General features: G+C 40.4%; 1 protein-coding gene across 1 annotated transcript; it reads left to right on the top strand.

The window, feature by feature from the left end:
- Nucleotides 1-488: 488 nt before the first annotated feature.
- On the top strand, nucleotides 489-13,446 carry LOC125884155 (protein NLRC3-like). Its single transcript, XM_049568971.1, has 9 exons — nucleotides 489-590; nucleotides 1,007-1,123; nucleotides 2,780-2,884; nucleotides 4,709-4,800; nucleotides 5,327-7,121; nucleotides 8,306-8,479; nucleotides 9,204-9,377; nucleotides 10,950-10,996; nucleotides 11,099-13,446. The coding sequence occupies exons 2-9, from the start codon at nucleotides 1,029-1,031 to the stop codon at nucleotides 11,623-11,625; spliced, it is 3,009 nt and encodes a 1,002-aa protein (XP_049424928.1). The 5' UTR covers nucleotides 489-590; nucleotides 1,007-1,028; the 3' UTR covers nucleotides 11,626-13,446.
- Nucleotides 13,447-17,269: the final 3,823 nt, after the last annotated feature.

Genomic DNA, 17,269 nt, shown 5'->3' with positions numbered 1-17,269 from the left:
TAATCTACAGCAATGCATCATATTCTACAAGATCATCATATGTTAGCAGTGTGACTGTCCTGTGAGAACCATGTATATCTAATAAGTCAGACAAAGAGCCTGTTTTCAGCTTTGTGACAACGACTTTTCAAACTGATCCCAGAGAGTTTTTAATTTGTTGATTTAGCTTAAAAAGAAGGGGCGATTTTCTGAACATAAAAGGAACACTTCATCCTTCAGTTTATCACAAACATTCAACATCAACACATCTGGAGATGCATGGTTTTCACTGGACAAAAAGGGGATGAGAAACTGTCATCTGTAAAGTGACTGCAGCTGTCAGTCACACAGTGCAGTGAAAGAACAGTATCTATTTAGTGGAGCAGAAGTGAAAAATAGCATAAATAAATCGAAACACTGAAGTAAAATACTAGTGAATACAGCATTTGAGAAAATGTACTTCGTTACATTCAACCACCGCAGTTACATCCTGTCTATCTGATTACATCAAAAGTGAAAGTAACTTCCTGGATGTGCTCGTCATTCTTTGTGCTCGTGCTGCTGCGAGACGACTACAGCTCATTTGCTCCGAAGAAAACGAAGACATTAAAGTAAGTAGGCTACTTATGATTCCTCCGATCATATCTATCAAGTGTCACAAGTTGCCAGGTTCGTGTAGTTTGCGGTTATTTCCGTCTCTGTGACCCACCTCCACATGTGCGTCTGTGGCCTGCCACATTTGCGGCGCTGTGCAGGGTGCTGTGAGCGTATTACTGAAACAAGTCGGAGTTAAACAATTAAAATTAGAACAAACTCCGACTTGTTTCAGTCATAAGCTTCCAATATATTTATACTGGGCAGCAAGTGCGGAGGACAGTCTGTGGAGAAAACACGCCCTTCCTCCATATTCCTGTCATTAAGCAGACGCAGAATTTACACAGCAAACAAAGGAAAGATGGTAAACCGACTGAAAAACAGCTCTTAATGTGCAGCAACTTGTCCATATAAACATTTGTGTCCTTTACAGACCTATTGAAAACTGAACAGTGATGGCTGAGAGCAAGAGGAAACGAGCTGACGCCTCTTTATCGTCGAATGACTCCTTCGAGGAGCCGATGGGCTCCTGCAGCGAGCCGTCTGTCAGGTACTGATAGGCTACAGAGTTCACCTGATCATCAATAGGTGGGCTGGGGTTTAAAGTATCTCGATGATGATCAGCAACTTCAAGTCGCACATGCAGGACGTGTAATTTTTTTTTGCAGTACCTAAAGATGTCCAGCAGATGTCGACATTTTGCCTGTATAAAATGCTGCTTCAGTGCTCCAGACACTTTGTTCCTTCCATTATCAGAGTGTACTGTATTTTACTCCATTTAAGCTTCAACCTTTAACTTTTTGCAGTGTGTGGTGCATTCAACTAAAATACACAATACTGCCTGTGCGTATTAGGGCTTGGCGATTATGGCCCGAAAATAATATGACGCTATTTCAGGGTATTTTTTCTTGATGATATGACAAATTAGTTATAATGTAAAATTTTTTAATTTACGAGCATAGAATTGCAACAAAGTAATTGATATGGTTTTACGAGCCCGGTCTCACTCAGAAGCCGTTGAAATCCAGCGCTTGGGCAGTGACTCGCAGCATCAGAAACCAACGAAAAAAGGAGTCCTTTAACGTCAGCATGATAGATGGCCGATTGCCATTGTAGTTTAACGGCGTCCGGGGGGAGGACAAGGACGAAAGTTTAGGTAGAGAATGTCCAAGAGGGGCGTGTGGGAGTGGTGGTGCATGGATCCAACAAACACCAACTTTGACCCTAGAGGGCGGTGTTCGCGTCCCGTTACATTCCAAAGCATAAGCCTGTTGCCTTTTCCTAAACCTAAAAGTGTTTTTGTTGTTGAAAAAAAAGTCAATTTGCGGTTTTGTACCGACATAGTGCGTTTATTTTGAAAGAGACTGTATGTAAATGTCAAATTTCCAGTGAAAACAGAAGTGTATCTTGAAAGAAGAGATCTTGCCACTGTGTCCTAGAAGGTCAACAATCAACGCACCCAGGGTACCTTGCATGTCGTATGTGGACGTGGAAAGTCCACAGCCAAACTTCAATATGTGACGAGGTCAAAATGAGAATATGTTGGTGTTACAGTCTGCTTCAAATATTCAGTAAAAACATAAATGATCTCTCATTTCTTTAGTTTGTGAACAACAACAGTATCTCAGAGTGAGATTCAGATTCTGTAAACAATCAGTCAAACAATCAGTCAGTCAATCAATCAATCAATCAATCAATCAATCAACCTTTATTCCAGACACAGGGAAGGTCCATGGTACAGTACTAACATATAAAATAAATAACTTATTAAGGCAGATCTAAAAGACCACAGTACATGGATTGTTCAATGAATCACATATACAATATTAATAGTTCAGCTAAATAAAATCAACCACAAATTACACATTTAAATGGCTCTCAAATACAAAAAAATGTCCCCTGGGATCTACATATTTATGTATGTATGAGATGATGTGACACAATATTCTGACTTTCATCCGATTTTTTACAGATCCACAGTCACCTTTTTTATCATTTAGCAGCAGCATCAGACTATTCGAGTTGACTGCATTAACTTATCATTAGTGCCTTGCTTCATCCAGCAGGTCGTCTAACATAGGCTACTAGTATGTATATTAACCAAATGTCAATGAATGTTTAACACATGCAGCTCATGCATAGAAATATCAGACAGTTTTTTAATAAAGGTCATTTGCTTGTTTTTTAATAGATTATCTTTTCTTAGTTCACAGATGAGTGCAACTAAGCCCACAGGTCCCGACTGGATCTCTCTGAAGAGCGATAGATCCATGTGCGAACCACTCTTTTTTGGTCTTGAAGAGATGCAAAGGTAATTTGAATATATTCTGTAAAAAATATATATATATACAGTACAGGCCAAAAGTTTGGACACACCTTCTCATTCAATGCGTTTTCTTTATTTTCATGACTATTTACATTGTAGATTCTCACTGAAGGCATCAAAACTATGAATGAACACATGTGGAGTTATGTACTTAACAAAAAAAGGTGAAATAACTGAAAACATGTTTTATATTCTAGTTTCTTCAAAATAGCCACCCTTTGCTCTGATTACTGCTTTGCACACTCTTGGCATTCTCTCCATGAGCTTCAAGAGGTAGTCACCTGAAATGGTTTCCACTTCACAGGTGTGCCTTATCAGGGTTAATTAGTGGAATTTCTTGCTTTATCAATGGGGTTGGGACCATCAGTTGTGTTGTGCAGAAGTCAGGTTAATACACAGCCGACAGCCCTATTGGACAACTGTTAAAATTCATATTATGGCAAGAACCAATCAGCTAACTAAAGAAAACGAGTGGCCATCATTACTTTAAGAAATGAAGGTCAGTCAGTCCGAAAATTGCAAAACTTTAAATGTGTCCCCAAGTGAGTCGCAAAAACCATCAAGCGCCACAAACGAAACTGGCACATGAGGACCGACCCAGAAAGGAAGACCAAGAGTCACCTCTGCTTCTGAGGATAAGTTCATCTGAGTCACCAGCCTCAGAAATGGCAAGTTAACAGCAGCTCAGATCAGAGACCAGATGAATGCCACACAGAGTTCTAGCAGCAGACCCATCTCTAGAACAACTGTTAAGAGGAGACTGCGCGAATCAGGCCTTCATGGTCAAATAGCTGCTAGGAAACCACTGCTAAGGAGAGGCAACAAGCAGAAGAGATTTGTTTGGGCCAAGAAACACAAGGAATGGACATTAGACCAGTGGAAATCTGTGCTTTGGTCTGATGAGTCCAAATTTGAGATCTTTGGTTCCAACCGCCGTGTCTTTGTGAGACGCAGAAAAGGTGAACGGATGGATTCCACATGCCTGGTACACTGAACCAGCATGGCTGCCTGGTACACTGAACCAGCATGGCTACCACAGCATCCTGCAGCGACATGCCATCCCATCCGGTTTGCGTTTAGTTGGACGATCATTTATTTTTCAACAGGACAATGACCCCAAACACACCTCCAGGCTGTGTAAGGGCTATTTGACCAAGAAGGAGAGTGATGGAGTGCTGCGGCAGATGACCTGGCCTCCACAGTCACCGGACCTGAACCCAATGGAGATGGTTTGGGGTGAGCTGGACCGCAGAGTGAAGGCAAAGGGGCCAACAAGTGCTAAACACCTCTGGGAACTCCTTCAAGACTGTTGGAAAACCATTTCAGGTGACTACCTCTTGAAGCTCATGGAGAGAATGCCAAGAGTGTGCAAAGCAGTAATCAGAGCAAAGGGTGGCTATTTTGAAGAAACTAGAATATAAAACACGTTTTCAGTTATTTCACCTTTTTTTGTTAAGTACATAACTCCACATGTGTTCATTCATAGTTTTGATGCCTTCAGTGAGAATCTACAATGTAAATAGTCGTGAAAATAAAGAAAACGCATTGAATGAGAAGGTGTGTCCAAACTTTTGGCCTGTACTGTACATATATATATTGTTATGCACATTATTGTAATTTTCAATTTATGAAATGTATGCGTGTGTGAATGGCTGCCCAAAGATAAGCATGAATATTTTGCTCAAACTGAAACATTTTGAACTCACGTGGATTGTGTTGTCGCACTATCTGTAGATCAGCTCATTTTTCCATTGACTACCTGCATCTGACAAGATTTAAGGTGCCATTTGTTGTCATTTGTTCTTATAGACAGCAGAGTGTGGAGCCGTTAGGTTCAGAGTGTAAGGAGGATTCAGTCCATTTCACTGGCGGACACCAAACAGATACTAAGGAAGACACATGTAAGTTTACCTGTGTACGTGTATATTTGTAGTTCTGCTTATATTGTTAATGCTACTAGTACCTACCAGTAATACATTAATAATTCGTCATAGCTCAAAGAAAAAAAATGGTGCTTATGGTTTGAAATACTAAATACTGCAAGTAATTTACAAAGGAAAATAAACGTATTATTAATTGTAGTTCCACATATGCTCCACACTGGGCATACGCAGAGGCTTTTCACACGAAAGAGTAGCTCAATAAAAATAAGCCAGAAGAACCAATAATATAGATTATAGATATGAGTTTGCGGATCAGTCTATCAGAGTTGGACATGGTCTCAAGAAGGAACTTCAGAGAGACTTATTGGATTTTTAAATCTGATGCTTCTGTGTAACCGTGTATGTTCTGGGTATTACTGAAACTCCTTTGATTCAAAGGAAGTCATTGATACATGAGTTAGATCTTTGCCAACTGAGATAATATATAGATATTTGATACAAAAATTTCCCATTTAGAAATCTGAATAAAAATGTCCACATTCAGTTGTTGCAGGAGGCAGCCATCTTTTGAAAGCAAAGAAGAATCTTAAGGAAGCAATGCAAAAGCAGTTCACAGTTACGAGCGAAGGTCACAGTGACCAACAGACTAATCTGAAATGCATCTACACAACACTCCACATTACCACTGGAGAGACTGGAAATCCACATGCAGAGCACGAGTTGAGGCACCATAAGCATAAACTGAAACGACAGTCTTCTGAACATTCAATCAATGTCAGTGACATCTTTAAACTTATGCCTGGCCAAGAGAAACCCAACAGAACAGTCTTGACGAAGGGCGTTGCAGGAATCGGAAAATCATTTTCCGTGCAGAAATTCATTCTTGACTGGGCCGAGGGGAGAGACAACGAGGACATTGATTTTGTTTTCAATCTTGCTCTTCGAGAGCTGAATTTGAGCACAGATAACAAAAGCTTACATGAGCTCCTGACTGAATTTCACCCTGCGATCCACCATCTGACAAATTCAGAAGATTTAATCAAAGCCAAGGCTGTAGTGATCCTGGATGGCCTGGATGAAAGCAGAATTCAACTGGATTTCAAGAACAAGCCACTAGCATCAGTCAGTGAAGTGACATCTGTGGGGAATCTTCTAGCAAACCTCATCCAGGGTAACCTTCTTCCTAATGCTAACGTGTGGATAACGTCCCGTCCAGCAGCAGCCAATCAGATCCCTGCAGGCTTTATCGACATGGTGACGGAGATAAGAGGGTTCAGTGACCCACAAAAAGAAGAATTCTTCAGAAAGAGATTTAGAAATGACCCAGGCCTCGCTGACAGGATCATTTCACACATTCGCTCTTCACAGAGTCTCGACATCATGTGCCAGATCCCGATCTTCTGCTGGATTTCTGCCGTGTTATTTCAGGAGATCTTTGGAGGAGGAGATGAGAAAGCTGAAACTCCTCAAACTCTAACAGAGATGATGGCACATTTCCTGTTTGCCCAGACAATACGCAGAAGCAGAAAATATGACCAGAAGGCAGAGGAAAACAAAGAGAGCCTTCTGAAGAAACACAGAGAATTTCTCCTGAAACTCGGCAAGCTTGCGTTTGTTCACCTGCAGAAGAACAATCTCATCTTCTATGCTGAAGATCTGGAAGACTGTGGCATCGACGTAAAAGAGGCAACCATCTACTCTGGATTTTGCAACACAATTTTTAGAGAGGAACAAGTTTTTTCCCAGAAAAAGGTCTTCTTCTTTGTGCACCTGACCATACAGGAGTTCTTTGCAGCTCTGTTTGTCTATGACTGTTTCACAAACAACAACACAGAAGTGCTTGACAGCTTCCTCGATCTGAAGGACAAAGAACATACTTTACTTGATCTTGTAAAGATGACAGTTGACAAAGTGTTGGAGAAGAAAAACAGCCACCTGGACTTCTTCTTGCAATTCCTCCTTGGCCTCATGGTAGAACCAAACCGCAGAGTCCTGCAGGATCTGCTGACATCACCAGATCCAAGCCAAGGTACTGACAAGAAAATCTTGACTTACCTCAAAGCCATCCGAAGGAAGGCCCTCTCTCCAGACAGCTGCATGAACCTCTTCCAGACCATGGTTGAGATGAGAGATCACAAAGTCAAAGATGAGATTCAGGAATATCTCAAATCATCAGATCGTTCAAAAACAGAACTGACTCCACTGCACTGCTCTGCATTGGCCTACATGTTGCTGGTATCGAAGAATGATCTGGATGTGTTGGACTTGAAGAGTTACAACACATCAGACGAAGGCAGAAGGAGGCTGATACCAGCTGTGAGGATCAGCAGCAAGGCCATGTAAGTAAACTGTCCCTGTTATATCTAATATATTTTGTTAGAAAATCAAACTTGAATCAAACAGTAAGATGGCCTGGTAAATTCAGAATATACATGTCATCTGCCAGTTATTGTAAATAAATGGCAAAGGCCAGAGTTTCAAGTACTGCTTTGTAGGTAACAAGGGCTTTTTCTGTTTGCATTTCCACCGCCAATATGAATGCTGAAGTAACATGTTGTAAGCCTGCCAGCAGTTGGTATAGCACTGTTACTTTCACTATGACAAGTCAAAATTGCGTTTTAAATCTACTGTTGCATACATGCTTAGTAAAGTGTGGACTTCAGTGTAGGTCAATTTGTCCGTGTTTTCTTCCTTTTTTTTGTTATGAGCTGTTTGTTTTTTGCGTTTTCCTTTTGTTTACACAGTTAACAGCTTTTTAAAAATGGCAGTTGCCGGTGGTGCATTGGCTGATATGTTCAACCAATCAACGTACGCTTTTGTCTGGACCAGTCAAAGTACACTTTGTTCACTCATGGCTCCTTTTGTGCTGGGCGATTACTTCCTTAGAAATAGGAGCTAAAAACAACCTCAAACTAGCATTCTAAAAATTATGATAGTAACTTGTTCTTGCAAAGCAAACACAACAAAAAGGGAGGTTCTTAAAACTTGGCTGTTAGAACTGTGGAAAAAAATCCTGAAGTCCAAAAATGCCTATTGTTTCCTTGTATCTTGTAATAGTTTTAAATATCTGTATCCATAGTTCTGTTTATGTTTGTATGCAAAAAAAAGCTTCTTTTGTGTTGCATTCACAGACTGTATGTAAAGATGGACAACGTGTCCCCTCCCACCCCAACTAACCATTAGTGAATCCAAAATATCCTGGATTCTGAGCAATCATTCCAGAGCCAGAGTCTACACAGTAGGGATCGTCCAAACACCCGTCCGAACAATTGCGAGCAGCGCCATTAAATGCAAGTACACCAGTTGGCAACATGGTGTGAAATCCCTGTTTTATCACATTAAATAATTGCTTGAAACCAAACTTTTCAGAGAAACGAACACTAACACACACTTTATGATCTGTACTGCAGCCAGCCACCAGAGGGCAATCGAGATGTTTTGGCTTCACTTATAATGGGCTGTCATGTCGTCCATCTTTATATACTGTCTATTGTAGCATTATAACTTTAAAATCTACCCATAGACTAGCAGACTGCAAAGTGACTCCAGAGTTGGTTGAGCACTTGGCCTTTGCTCTCAAGCACCCCAACTCAGCTCTGAGAGACCTGGACCTCAGCAACAATGACCTGAAAGACTCAGGAGTGGAGCTTCTTTGTGATGGCCTGTCAAGTCAATGCTGCAGATTGGAGACACTGAGGTACTGACACTGGTATAAAGCACAGTAACAAACAATGGTAATGGGTAAATAAAGTTATAGACTTACCTCAACCAACTGCAAGCAAACAACATTTGTGTTAGCTATGTGCTGCTGTGTAGTGATTACCATCTAAAATTCTCTAGAATTCTTTATTCTAGTTGTAACTATGCATGTCATCGTATGCAAATTGAAAAGCACCTTCCTTCTACCTTGTATTGTTTTTAGCCACAGTAGTGGGTAGCTTTAGAGGTGCAAGGTTGGTTGGATAGTCTGAACTTTCGGATTAATTGCCATGAAATTTTACATCAACATTCATGGCCCCCAGATGATTAATCTTAATTACTTTGATGATCCCCAGACATTTTATCAACTGCCACTGTAAGGTCAAAATTTCATTACAGAGGGGTGACCAAAATGGGGACGGTACAGAGCGGTTCCATTGGTACCATCCACAACTTTTACAGCGGAAACAGAAAAAAAGTGTACCGGACTAAACTGTACGGCACTGCTCAGTGGAATCAGGGCTTCAATGTCTCGAAACCTTTAAGTAAATATCAGTTACTTTTTACTTACTCAAGCCATCTCAGCAAAATCAGTTCCATAGTGAGTAATCCCATTTCAGGGCCTCTCAACATTTTAAGCCTATCCTCTTTCAAGTCATTCAGAAATCTGTACAAATCTACACGCCATTCACTGCTGATGACCAAACACTGTGTTTTCTCAGGTTGTCAGGTTGTCAGGTCACGGAGGAAGGCTGTGCTTTTCTTGCCTTGGCTCTACAGTGCAACCCCTCTCATCTAATAAAGCTGGACCTGAGCTACAACCATCCGGGAGACTCAGGAGAGAAGCTGCTCTTTGAGCTGAAGAACAATCAACAATCTAAGCTCAGCATACTCAAGTAATTACGGGACACAACATTATTTGTTTTTCCTGCTGAAGTGTTTGAGAAGTGTTGGATTATTGTTACAAATCCAGTATGCTGAGGTGTAAGTGAAGGGCCAACCCTAACTTAATATCCTTTACGATAAATTCAAGCTGCTGCTTACATTTGGCATCATATTGCAACTCTTCCCACTTATTTTAAGTTGTGGGTACCTTCTTAACCAATCTCTGAACCCATCACCCAGTGGTCTGATAAGCCTCTGAGGGCAATGACCAATATTTCGGGGGATCCAGTGCAGCAAGCAGAAATATGGGCTGGAGCGCCAGTAATTTCAGCTGATCTCTTAACAAATAGCCTATATGCATGCAGATGAATTTAACCTCTCTAACTCTGCCAGGACGCCGACATCCTCGCTCCCCTCCTCCTCTGTTAAATGGTATCTCCCAGGCGCACTACGTCTTCTAACCATGTGACGTTTGGTATTGCCGGATTCAGGAAGCTCTCGACTTTTCAAAAATAACATCGTTTTTTTTTTTTTGTTTTTATTTCTTATGGATTTCGCACCAGAGCAGCCTAAACACACAAATTCCAAAATCGCGATGAGTGGTGACAAGTCATGTCAGGCCGTTTTTCGATGGGAGAAGTTAAAGGATTACTCGCGATCATATGCAGAGCTGTTAGCAGGGACTTAGCTGTTTTATAAAAGCTAACAGTCTCACTCCTACCACTATTTTTGGCTGAGATATACCATCTAGAAAGTGGGATCATAACTTTCACGTTTCATATTTGGTGATATTTTATAGTGTTTCTGTGTCATAAACAACATCAGCTATCATAATCACACCTGATTTCAATAAGGTACAATGTTTGAAGCTGGCTGAGTGTTGTTTGATCACTGATAGTACTGTTTTGAAGCAGAGTGAACGACTTGTCATTTGGAGCTCCGCCTGGATCTTTTCATGGAAAAAACACTGTAGAATGGTCATACTTTGAGCAACCTTCTTCAAATTTGAAACAAACGTTCATTGATAGTGTGCCTACAGCCCTACGGTGTCATTTACCTGCTCAGATGAAGCCACAGACAGTTATTCATCCTGAAACACATTTTTTTTTTATTTTATTTTAGGCAAAATCTTCATTTTTTACTGACTTCAGAGGCCCATTACTCTGTCTCTGTATCACCTAGAGTGTTTCTGACACTTTCACAAGAAACTTAAGGGAGTTTTCTTTCTGGCAAGACCTCATGCATGCATGTAGTCAGAACGATTCAGAAGCTTCATTCATTTTAATTTGGGTATGTCATTTTAGGCGCTTTTGCTACAAAATGGGTTAATAACAAAAAGGTAATACAAAGCTAAATTGTCACCAGATGATAGCTGATGAATTCCTGAATTGCATTTGATTGGTCAACACTACTCGAACTAGAAACGGAAACCAAAACACTCCCAATACCAAAATCTTGTCCTGTAACCTCCAGATTCTGTATACATATGCAGATATCTGTTAGTAGAGATTTCTCATTATCTGACTAAATTCTAATATTCTGAAAAAAAAAAAGTTCTTACACTCAAATATTTTTCTCTACAGCACTGAACATGGTGGAAGTCAAAGGTTGAAACCAGGCTTTAAGAAATGTAAGTATCTGCACATTTGTTGGTAGGAACGATGCACAGATCCAGGGAAGTATTCAGAAATGGTTTGAATACTCTCTAAATAAAGTGCTGTCTTACCTCCAGATGCCTGTGAGCTCACGTTGGACCCTAACACAGCCCATAAGAACCTCCTTCTCTCTGAAGGGAACAGAAAGGTGACCTGGGTGGAAGACAAGCAGCCATATCCACCTCACCAAGCAAGGTTCCAGCAGGTGCTGTGTGAACAGGGTCTAGATGGGCGCTGCTACTGGGAGGTCGAGGTTTTCGGACCCTTAAGCGTTGGAGTCACATACAGAGGAGCTGACAAGAAAGGGAGGATGGACGGGTTCAAGATGGGATACAGTGACAAGTCTTGGTGTCTGGTTTGCTCTAATCATGGCAATTACGTTTCGCACAGCAACAAGAAAGTGGATGTGTCCCCACTGGGATGGCGGTCCAGTCGGGTGGGGGTGTATCTGGATTGTCCGGCTGGCACTCTGTCCTTTTACAGAGTTTCCTCTGACAGTCGGACTCGCCTCCATACCTACAAAACAAAGTTCAATGAGCCCCTGTATCCGGCTGTTGAACTTGAACACATTCAGTCTTCTGCATTATTCTGTCAGCTTATATAACCCACCTTTCAGTGCGTTCACTCCAGCACCAACCCCTGGCCTCCAGTTTAGGTTATTTCCCAATAAAACTCTAAACATGTAACAACGTCCTACTGTCTTATAGACCAATTTCGAGTGGATGTCACAGTTACGTCACAGTAGTTGCGTGCACACACTGGTGGCAGAAAAACAGTGGACATTGGAGATAAACTGTTGAGATACCCGGAATAAAAATGTCTTCTTGTGCCAGGAACACAGAATAAGACATTCTTCATTTTTACAGAAAACTCTCGCAGAGGACGCAGTAGTAGAAAGTAAAGTTTTGTCTCCAGTTAATTATAATCTCGATATTATACATGAACAACATTACTGACGTGGTGAAAGATAATTTATCATAAGGAACTGTAAAAACTCACATTTGTTAAGCAGGCATTTGTCTTATTGTCCTTGGTTAAAACAAGTGTAGACTTTCCCATATAATTTAACGTGGAAGTAACAAACACCTTTTTAACTAGCTAACTAACGTCTTCTGTTTATTAACTCCTTGTTTGTAATAGAACAGACACACTTTCACCACTGATCATTTTAGAAATGACACCACAAGAAAACATGTTCTTTTTTTAGATTAATGAACCGACACTGGCTCATCGTTCGTCTCTAGCTCTCAGCGATCAGCCATAGGTAGGAAGCTAGCTAAGTGAGCTACATCGCTAATGTTAGGGTGCCTTTCACTTTTCCTGCCTGGATGCAGATGAACCTATCTAACCGCACATCTATAGGATTTCTTGCAATGGTCTCTCTAAAGGGAGCTGTGGTGAAAGTTAATATACTTTGTTATGATCAAGGTGCTCATAAGCAGACAGCGTTAGCTAGCTGGCACGCGAGCTGGCATGCTAGCACATTGATAAGTTGTACTTCCACTTTAAATTATTTTATATGGGAACATCTCCACAACTATTATTCAAGGACAATAAGCCTTAAGTTTTTACAATTCTTAGGATGATTTAACTTTCACCACGTTAATAATTAAGTAACTCAAATAAGCCAAACGCACTTTTTTTTCCCCCACTACACGGAAGTGATAAACTCATGGATATAAAAATGACTCGGTTAAGAAATCGGTCATAGTGTGATACGGCCGTCGCTCTTTCCACCTCCATTGTGTGTATGTGTGTGTATGCAACACTGATTTTTCCCTCTGTGTGCTGCCTGCACCTCCACTGGACTCAGAAGCTCCACCTCCTCTATTCTGATTGGTGCGGCCTCTGCTGTTTCTACCTGCACAGTCCACAGCTTACCTGGGTCCCTGATTGGTGCGGCACAGGTGCAGTGGACCAATCCCAGCCATTCAATCAAGACCGTCATCTATAAGTGCCCTGCCAGTCTGTCAGTCGGGCGGCTGACTGTTGGGGGCAGCTGGCCTTTTTGCTTGATGACTTTGTGTTGTGTTGGTTAGCCCACTGATAACATTTGTTGCTCGTCATAAGCTTTTGTGGACTTTTGTGAACCTTTGAAGTGTGGCCAGGTTGTTAGAAATTGTTATCCTTTGTGAGTGATTCCAAACATTTCCATCCACACATAGACATGTACCTGTATAGAGACACGAGGTGCAGGGGTGCTGTTTTGTTGTTGTTTGTTTTAAAAGCTGCATTAGACAGAGTTTATTTTCCCTTTTATTTTCAATTAGATAGATTTTAGGTTAAGCTCTGAGTGAGTCCTCCTTTTGTTATATTTGTTTTTTTGAGTTAAACAGCACCCACCGGCCCTCTTCCTTGGTTTGTTCTCAGCTTTGTTAACCAGACTTCCTTCATTGGAGCTGCAATAAACTGCCTTACCTTTTAACATCTGGGGTTTTTTTTGTGTTGCTTCCCTTTCCCCTGCGAGCTGGGTTGTAACATAGTGCTTTTTACATTTCTTTTTGGCATTCACACCAACACTACTACCGTCCCTTTCTGCCACCAGTTTGGCTCCACCCACAGAAAACATCATCTCTGTTAGCAAACACAAAAAAAACAAAACACAGACACTAAAAGGGTCTATAGATTAAACTAAACAGGTCTCACCACATAACTAAATTTGCATCCTAGACGTTACAAATTTGAATTGCTATGTGCATTTATTTAAAGGTGCAATTCAAATAAGCAATTACATGAATATACAACTACTTTAATAATCCATTCATTTCAATTTTGATCTTTTTTTTCTGGCAAGAATGCCAAATAGTGAGGTTTATGATATTAAAATTTCATGGAAACTGTAATCGGTATTTTTATACAATTTTTTGACATGTCATTAACAAAACTACTAATCAATTCATCCAGAAAATAATCAGCAGATGAAATGATAATTAAATTTACTACTAGTTGCAACCCTGTTACAGTAACTGTAGTATTTATTTACTGCTGACTGTGTGGGCAGCCATGTTTATTTGACATCATGGCATGAAAACAGTTTTAGGAAACTACCAGAAGACCTAACTCGCAACTTTTACTGATCAACTGAACTTTGTATTTTATGTTTTTGTTTTTTTTTTTTCCCTTTACAGGTAGTAAAAAAACTAATTTTAACGGAATTTATTCTGTCTCTAGTTTCTGGAACACTTAGTGAAGAAGTTATTGATAATTCTGTACTGCATTTTTTTAAGTTCTTGTAAGAGTGGGCTTTGTGTACTTTGTGAGTTTGTTTAGTGGTATTCTAAATAACATAAAATGAGTCTGATGAGCAGGGCAGGAATTCATATTTTTACGTTTTTACAACAGTGATGTGATGTAACTACAGTAGGAGCTCTCATTTTATTTGTCTGGCTTCTCATTAAATACCAGTAGATGTTAGTCTGTGTGATCAATTCAAATCAAAGACAATTTGGCTACTGTGTATGAAGGACATTAAGAAAATATAATCAAGTGTTTTTTGGTTGTTTTTTTGGGGTGGGGCTTATGTTCTGGTATGTTGCACTGGCTAATACAGTTTCCTTTTATGTCAAATAAACAATTATTCAGTTCTCTTTTGTCTTTTCTCCTTTATGTTTCTCCCAAATATGAAAAAACCCACCTCAAATCTGTTAACCTTAACTGCGAGCACCAAAAAAAAAAGCCCTCAGGAAAATTTTGAATTATTTCTTGAATGTATTTTCTCTTAGAAAGCTGCATGTCACAGACAGTGTTATCTGTACTGGTTCATGTGCACAGGAACATAATGGATTGTCCACCTTGTCATATTGGGATGAATGGTTCACTGGTTTGGCTGACAGCAAAGGGCGGGGTGGCCTGGCTGCTTCGCATCCCAGCTGTCGCCCCCCTCCAGATACACTGAGCGAGGGTGGGGCCTCGTCATCCATGTGTCACAATAAGAGCCCCGACTTCCACTGAAGAAGACAGAGAAGAGGACGCAGGTGAAACGTGGTTGAGTAAAGTGTGGTTCAAAAATCAAGACAGCAGTGTTGTCATAATATTTTATCTGGTAACTGCAAATTTAACATTAGACCATGAAGTGCATATACATGGTAGGGCTGGGCTAATGGACGAAAATACTTGGCATTCACAGGTTGACTGGCAGCACACAATATATATCTCGGTATTTTTTATAAAAATAGACTGATCAAAATAAAGATGCAAAGACAGGGATTTTTTTTCCCTATTTGAAAATACAGTTTGCAGCTGCAAAACAGCTACACCTCCAAGACACTAGTCGGCAGTGGGTTTCTGTGAAGTGCTATAAAGTTTAGTTAATTCAAATCACACATTTAACACACATTAATGACAGACGTGCAATAGACGTCGTACAGAACAGATCAACATGATAAATTAACAGTAATCCGTATGACACAATGAGACAGAAAGAGAGAGAGAGAGAGAGAGAGACAAAGAGAGAGACAGAGAGAGAGATGCAGGACAGACGGTAATGACAGTAGCTTACAACAACATTAATGAAAGTAATAATATCATTAATATTACAGGATATTTTGGTACAATATGTTGAAAGTATGTATTAATATCTGGCAGTATACATGTGTGACAATAATCATATGTGTATAATAACAGTAGAAGTATGACTAATGACTAATGATGGCAGCAGCAGCAGGAGGCATCTGGCGGGACCACGGCAGCAGCACAACCACACACGTCACTATGCAGGCACCGCTGCGATATGAGTTAATCTGAGAGACAGTGGAGCACAAAGGCTCCGGAGAAGAAGCCGAGTTAGTGACATCCAGAATGACCGAGTTAGTGACATGCAGTATGGCCGAGTTAGCAAGATGTAGTAACAGGACACGAGAGAGAGAGAGAGAGAAAGAGAAGGAGAGAAGGTGCCCAGTGTATTATAGGGGGTCCTCCGGCAGACTAGGCCTAAGTCAGCCTAACTAGGGGCTGGTACAGGACAAGCCTGAGCCAGCCCTAACTATAAGCTTTATCAAAGAGGAAAGTCTTAAGTCTAGTCTTAAATGTGGAGACGGTGTCTGCCTCCCGGACCATAACAGGAAGATGATTCCACAGGAGAGGAGCCTGATAGCTGAAGGCTCTGCCTCCTGATCTACTTTTGGAGACTTTAGGGACCACGAGTAACCCTGCGTTCTCAGAGCGCAGTGTTCTGGTGGGATAATATGGCACTATGAGCTCTCTAAGATATGACGGAGCTTGACCATTTAGAGCTTTGTAACAGAATCCCGGTGAGTATTCCACCGAGCATATTCAGGTTTCTCTTACAACAATACAGGACGTTCGCATGCTCATGTCATTAAATGGGATACTACAGAAATACTGACGGCAGGCACAGCTAAAAGTTAAACTGACAATAGCTATGTAAGTAGAAATATTAACAGCCACGCCCTTACCAAACATTTAGCCACGCCCACCACCGCCTCATCAAATATTTAGCTCACTAATGGAGGAGAATTATTTATGACGTCAATCATTATAGTAATTTATCATCATTTATTTATTACTGTTGGCTCTAGTCTGTTTTGTAACTTTGTTAGTAAATATACATTTTATTATTATAATTAATACTGATGTTGCAACTGTTGTTACAAACACTGATGGTGGTGATGTCATGAGTACCAGTGGTGTTCACAATGGCAACAAAAAGCACTCATGGACACTTTGCAATTTATTTGCAATTTAAAAACAAACCAAACAAAATTCAACCATTTCCTCTTTTACATTTTACAAACTATGGTATTTGGTTAGGACTAGGATCAGCTAACATTAGCTTGTGTCCCGCCAGGAAATAGTCTGGCCCTTAAAAACCACATGTCATTTGTACACTTGTGTTTTAATGAATTAATTAATTCTGACTCAAGCCGTTTATATTTATTGAATTTACTCTCTAGCTACATTTCAATAATATTAAGTCTATCTCCCATTAATTTAGTAATATATATATATATATATATATATATATATATATATATATATATATATATATGTGTGTGTGTGTGTGTGTAAATGTAAATGTGTTTTTCTGACATATGTTTTATGTTATTGTATATTTATAGGGCTGTATGGGTGTTTTATTATTAGCTGCAGCAGGTTGGACAATAAAACTAACTGTATTTGAATTTCAGACAAAAGACACAGAGACAGGGAGGGAGGGAGGGACTCTGTCGTCACGTACAGCCGCGGACGAGCGGAGAGAGGAGGGGAAGGGAGGGGGTGTTTAGCCGGTC

This window comes from Epinephelus fuscoguttatus, linkage group LG23 (genome assembly GCF_011397635.1).
Source record: "Epinephelus fuscoguttatus linkage group LG23, E.fuscoguttatus.final_Chr_v1".
Lineage (NCBI taxonomy): Eukaryota > Metazoa > Chordata > Actinopteri > Perciformes > Serranidae > Epinephelus > Epinephelus fuscoguttatus.
Note: the sequence above shows the minus strand (reverse complement) of the source record. Positions and strands in the feature narration are given on the sequence as shown.

What these genes read in the sequence shown, in the direction of transcription:
- LOC125884155 (XM_049568971.1), top strand. Translation starts at nt 1,029, where the DNA reads ATGGCTGAGAGCAAGAGGAAACGAGCTGACGCCTCTTTATCGTCGAAT. An exon ending in AGATACTAAGGAAGACACAT is followed by an intron (nt 4,801 to 5,326) that starts GTAAGTTTACCT and finishes GTCCACATTCAG; the next exon opens with TTGTTGCAGGAGGCAGCCAT. An exon ending in TGCAGATTGGAGACACTGAG is followed by an intron (nt 8,480 to 9,203) that starts GTACTGACACTG and finishes GTGTTTTCTCAG; the next exon opens with GTTGTCAGGTTGTCAGGTCA.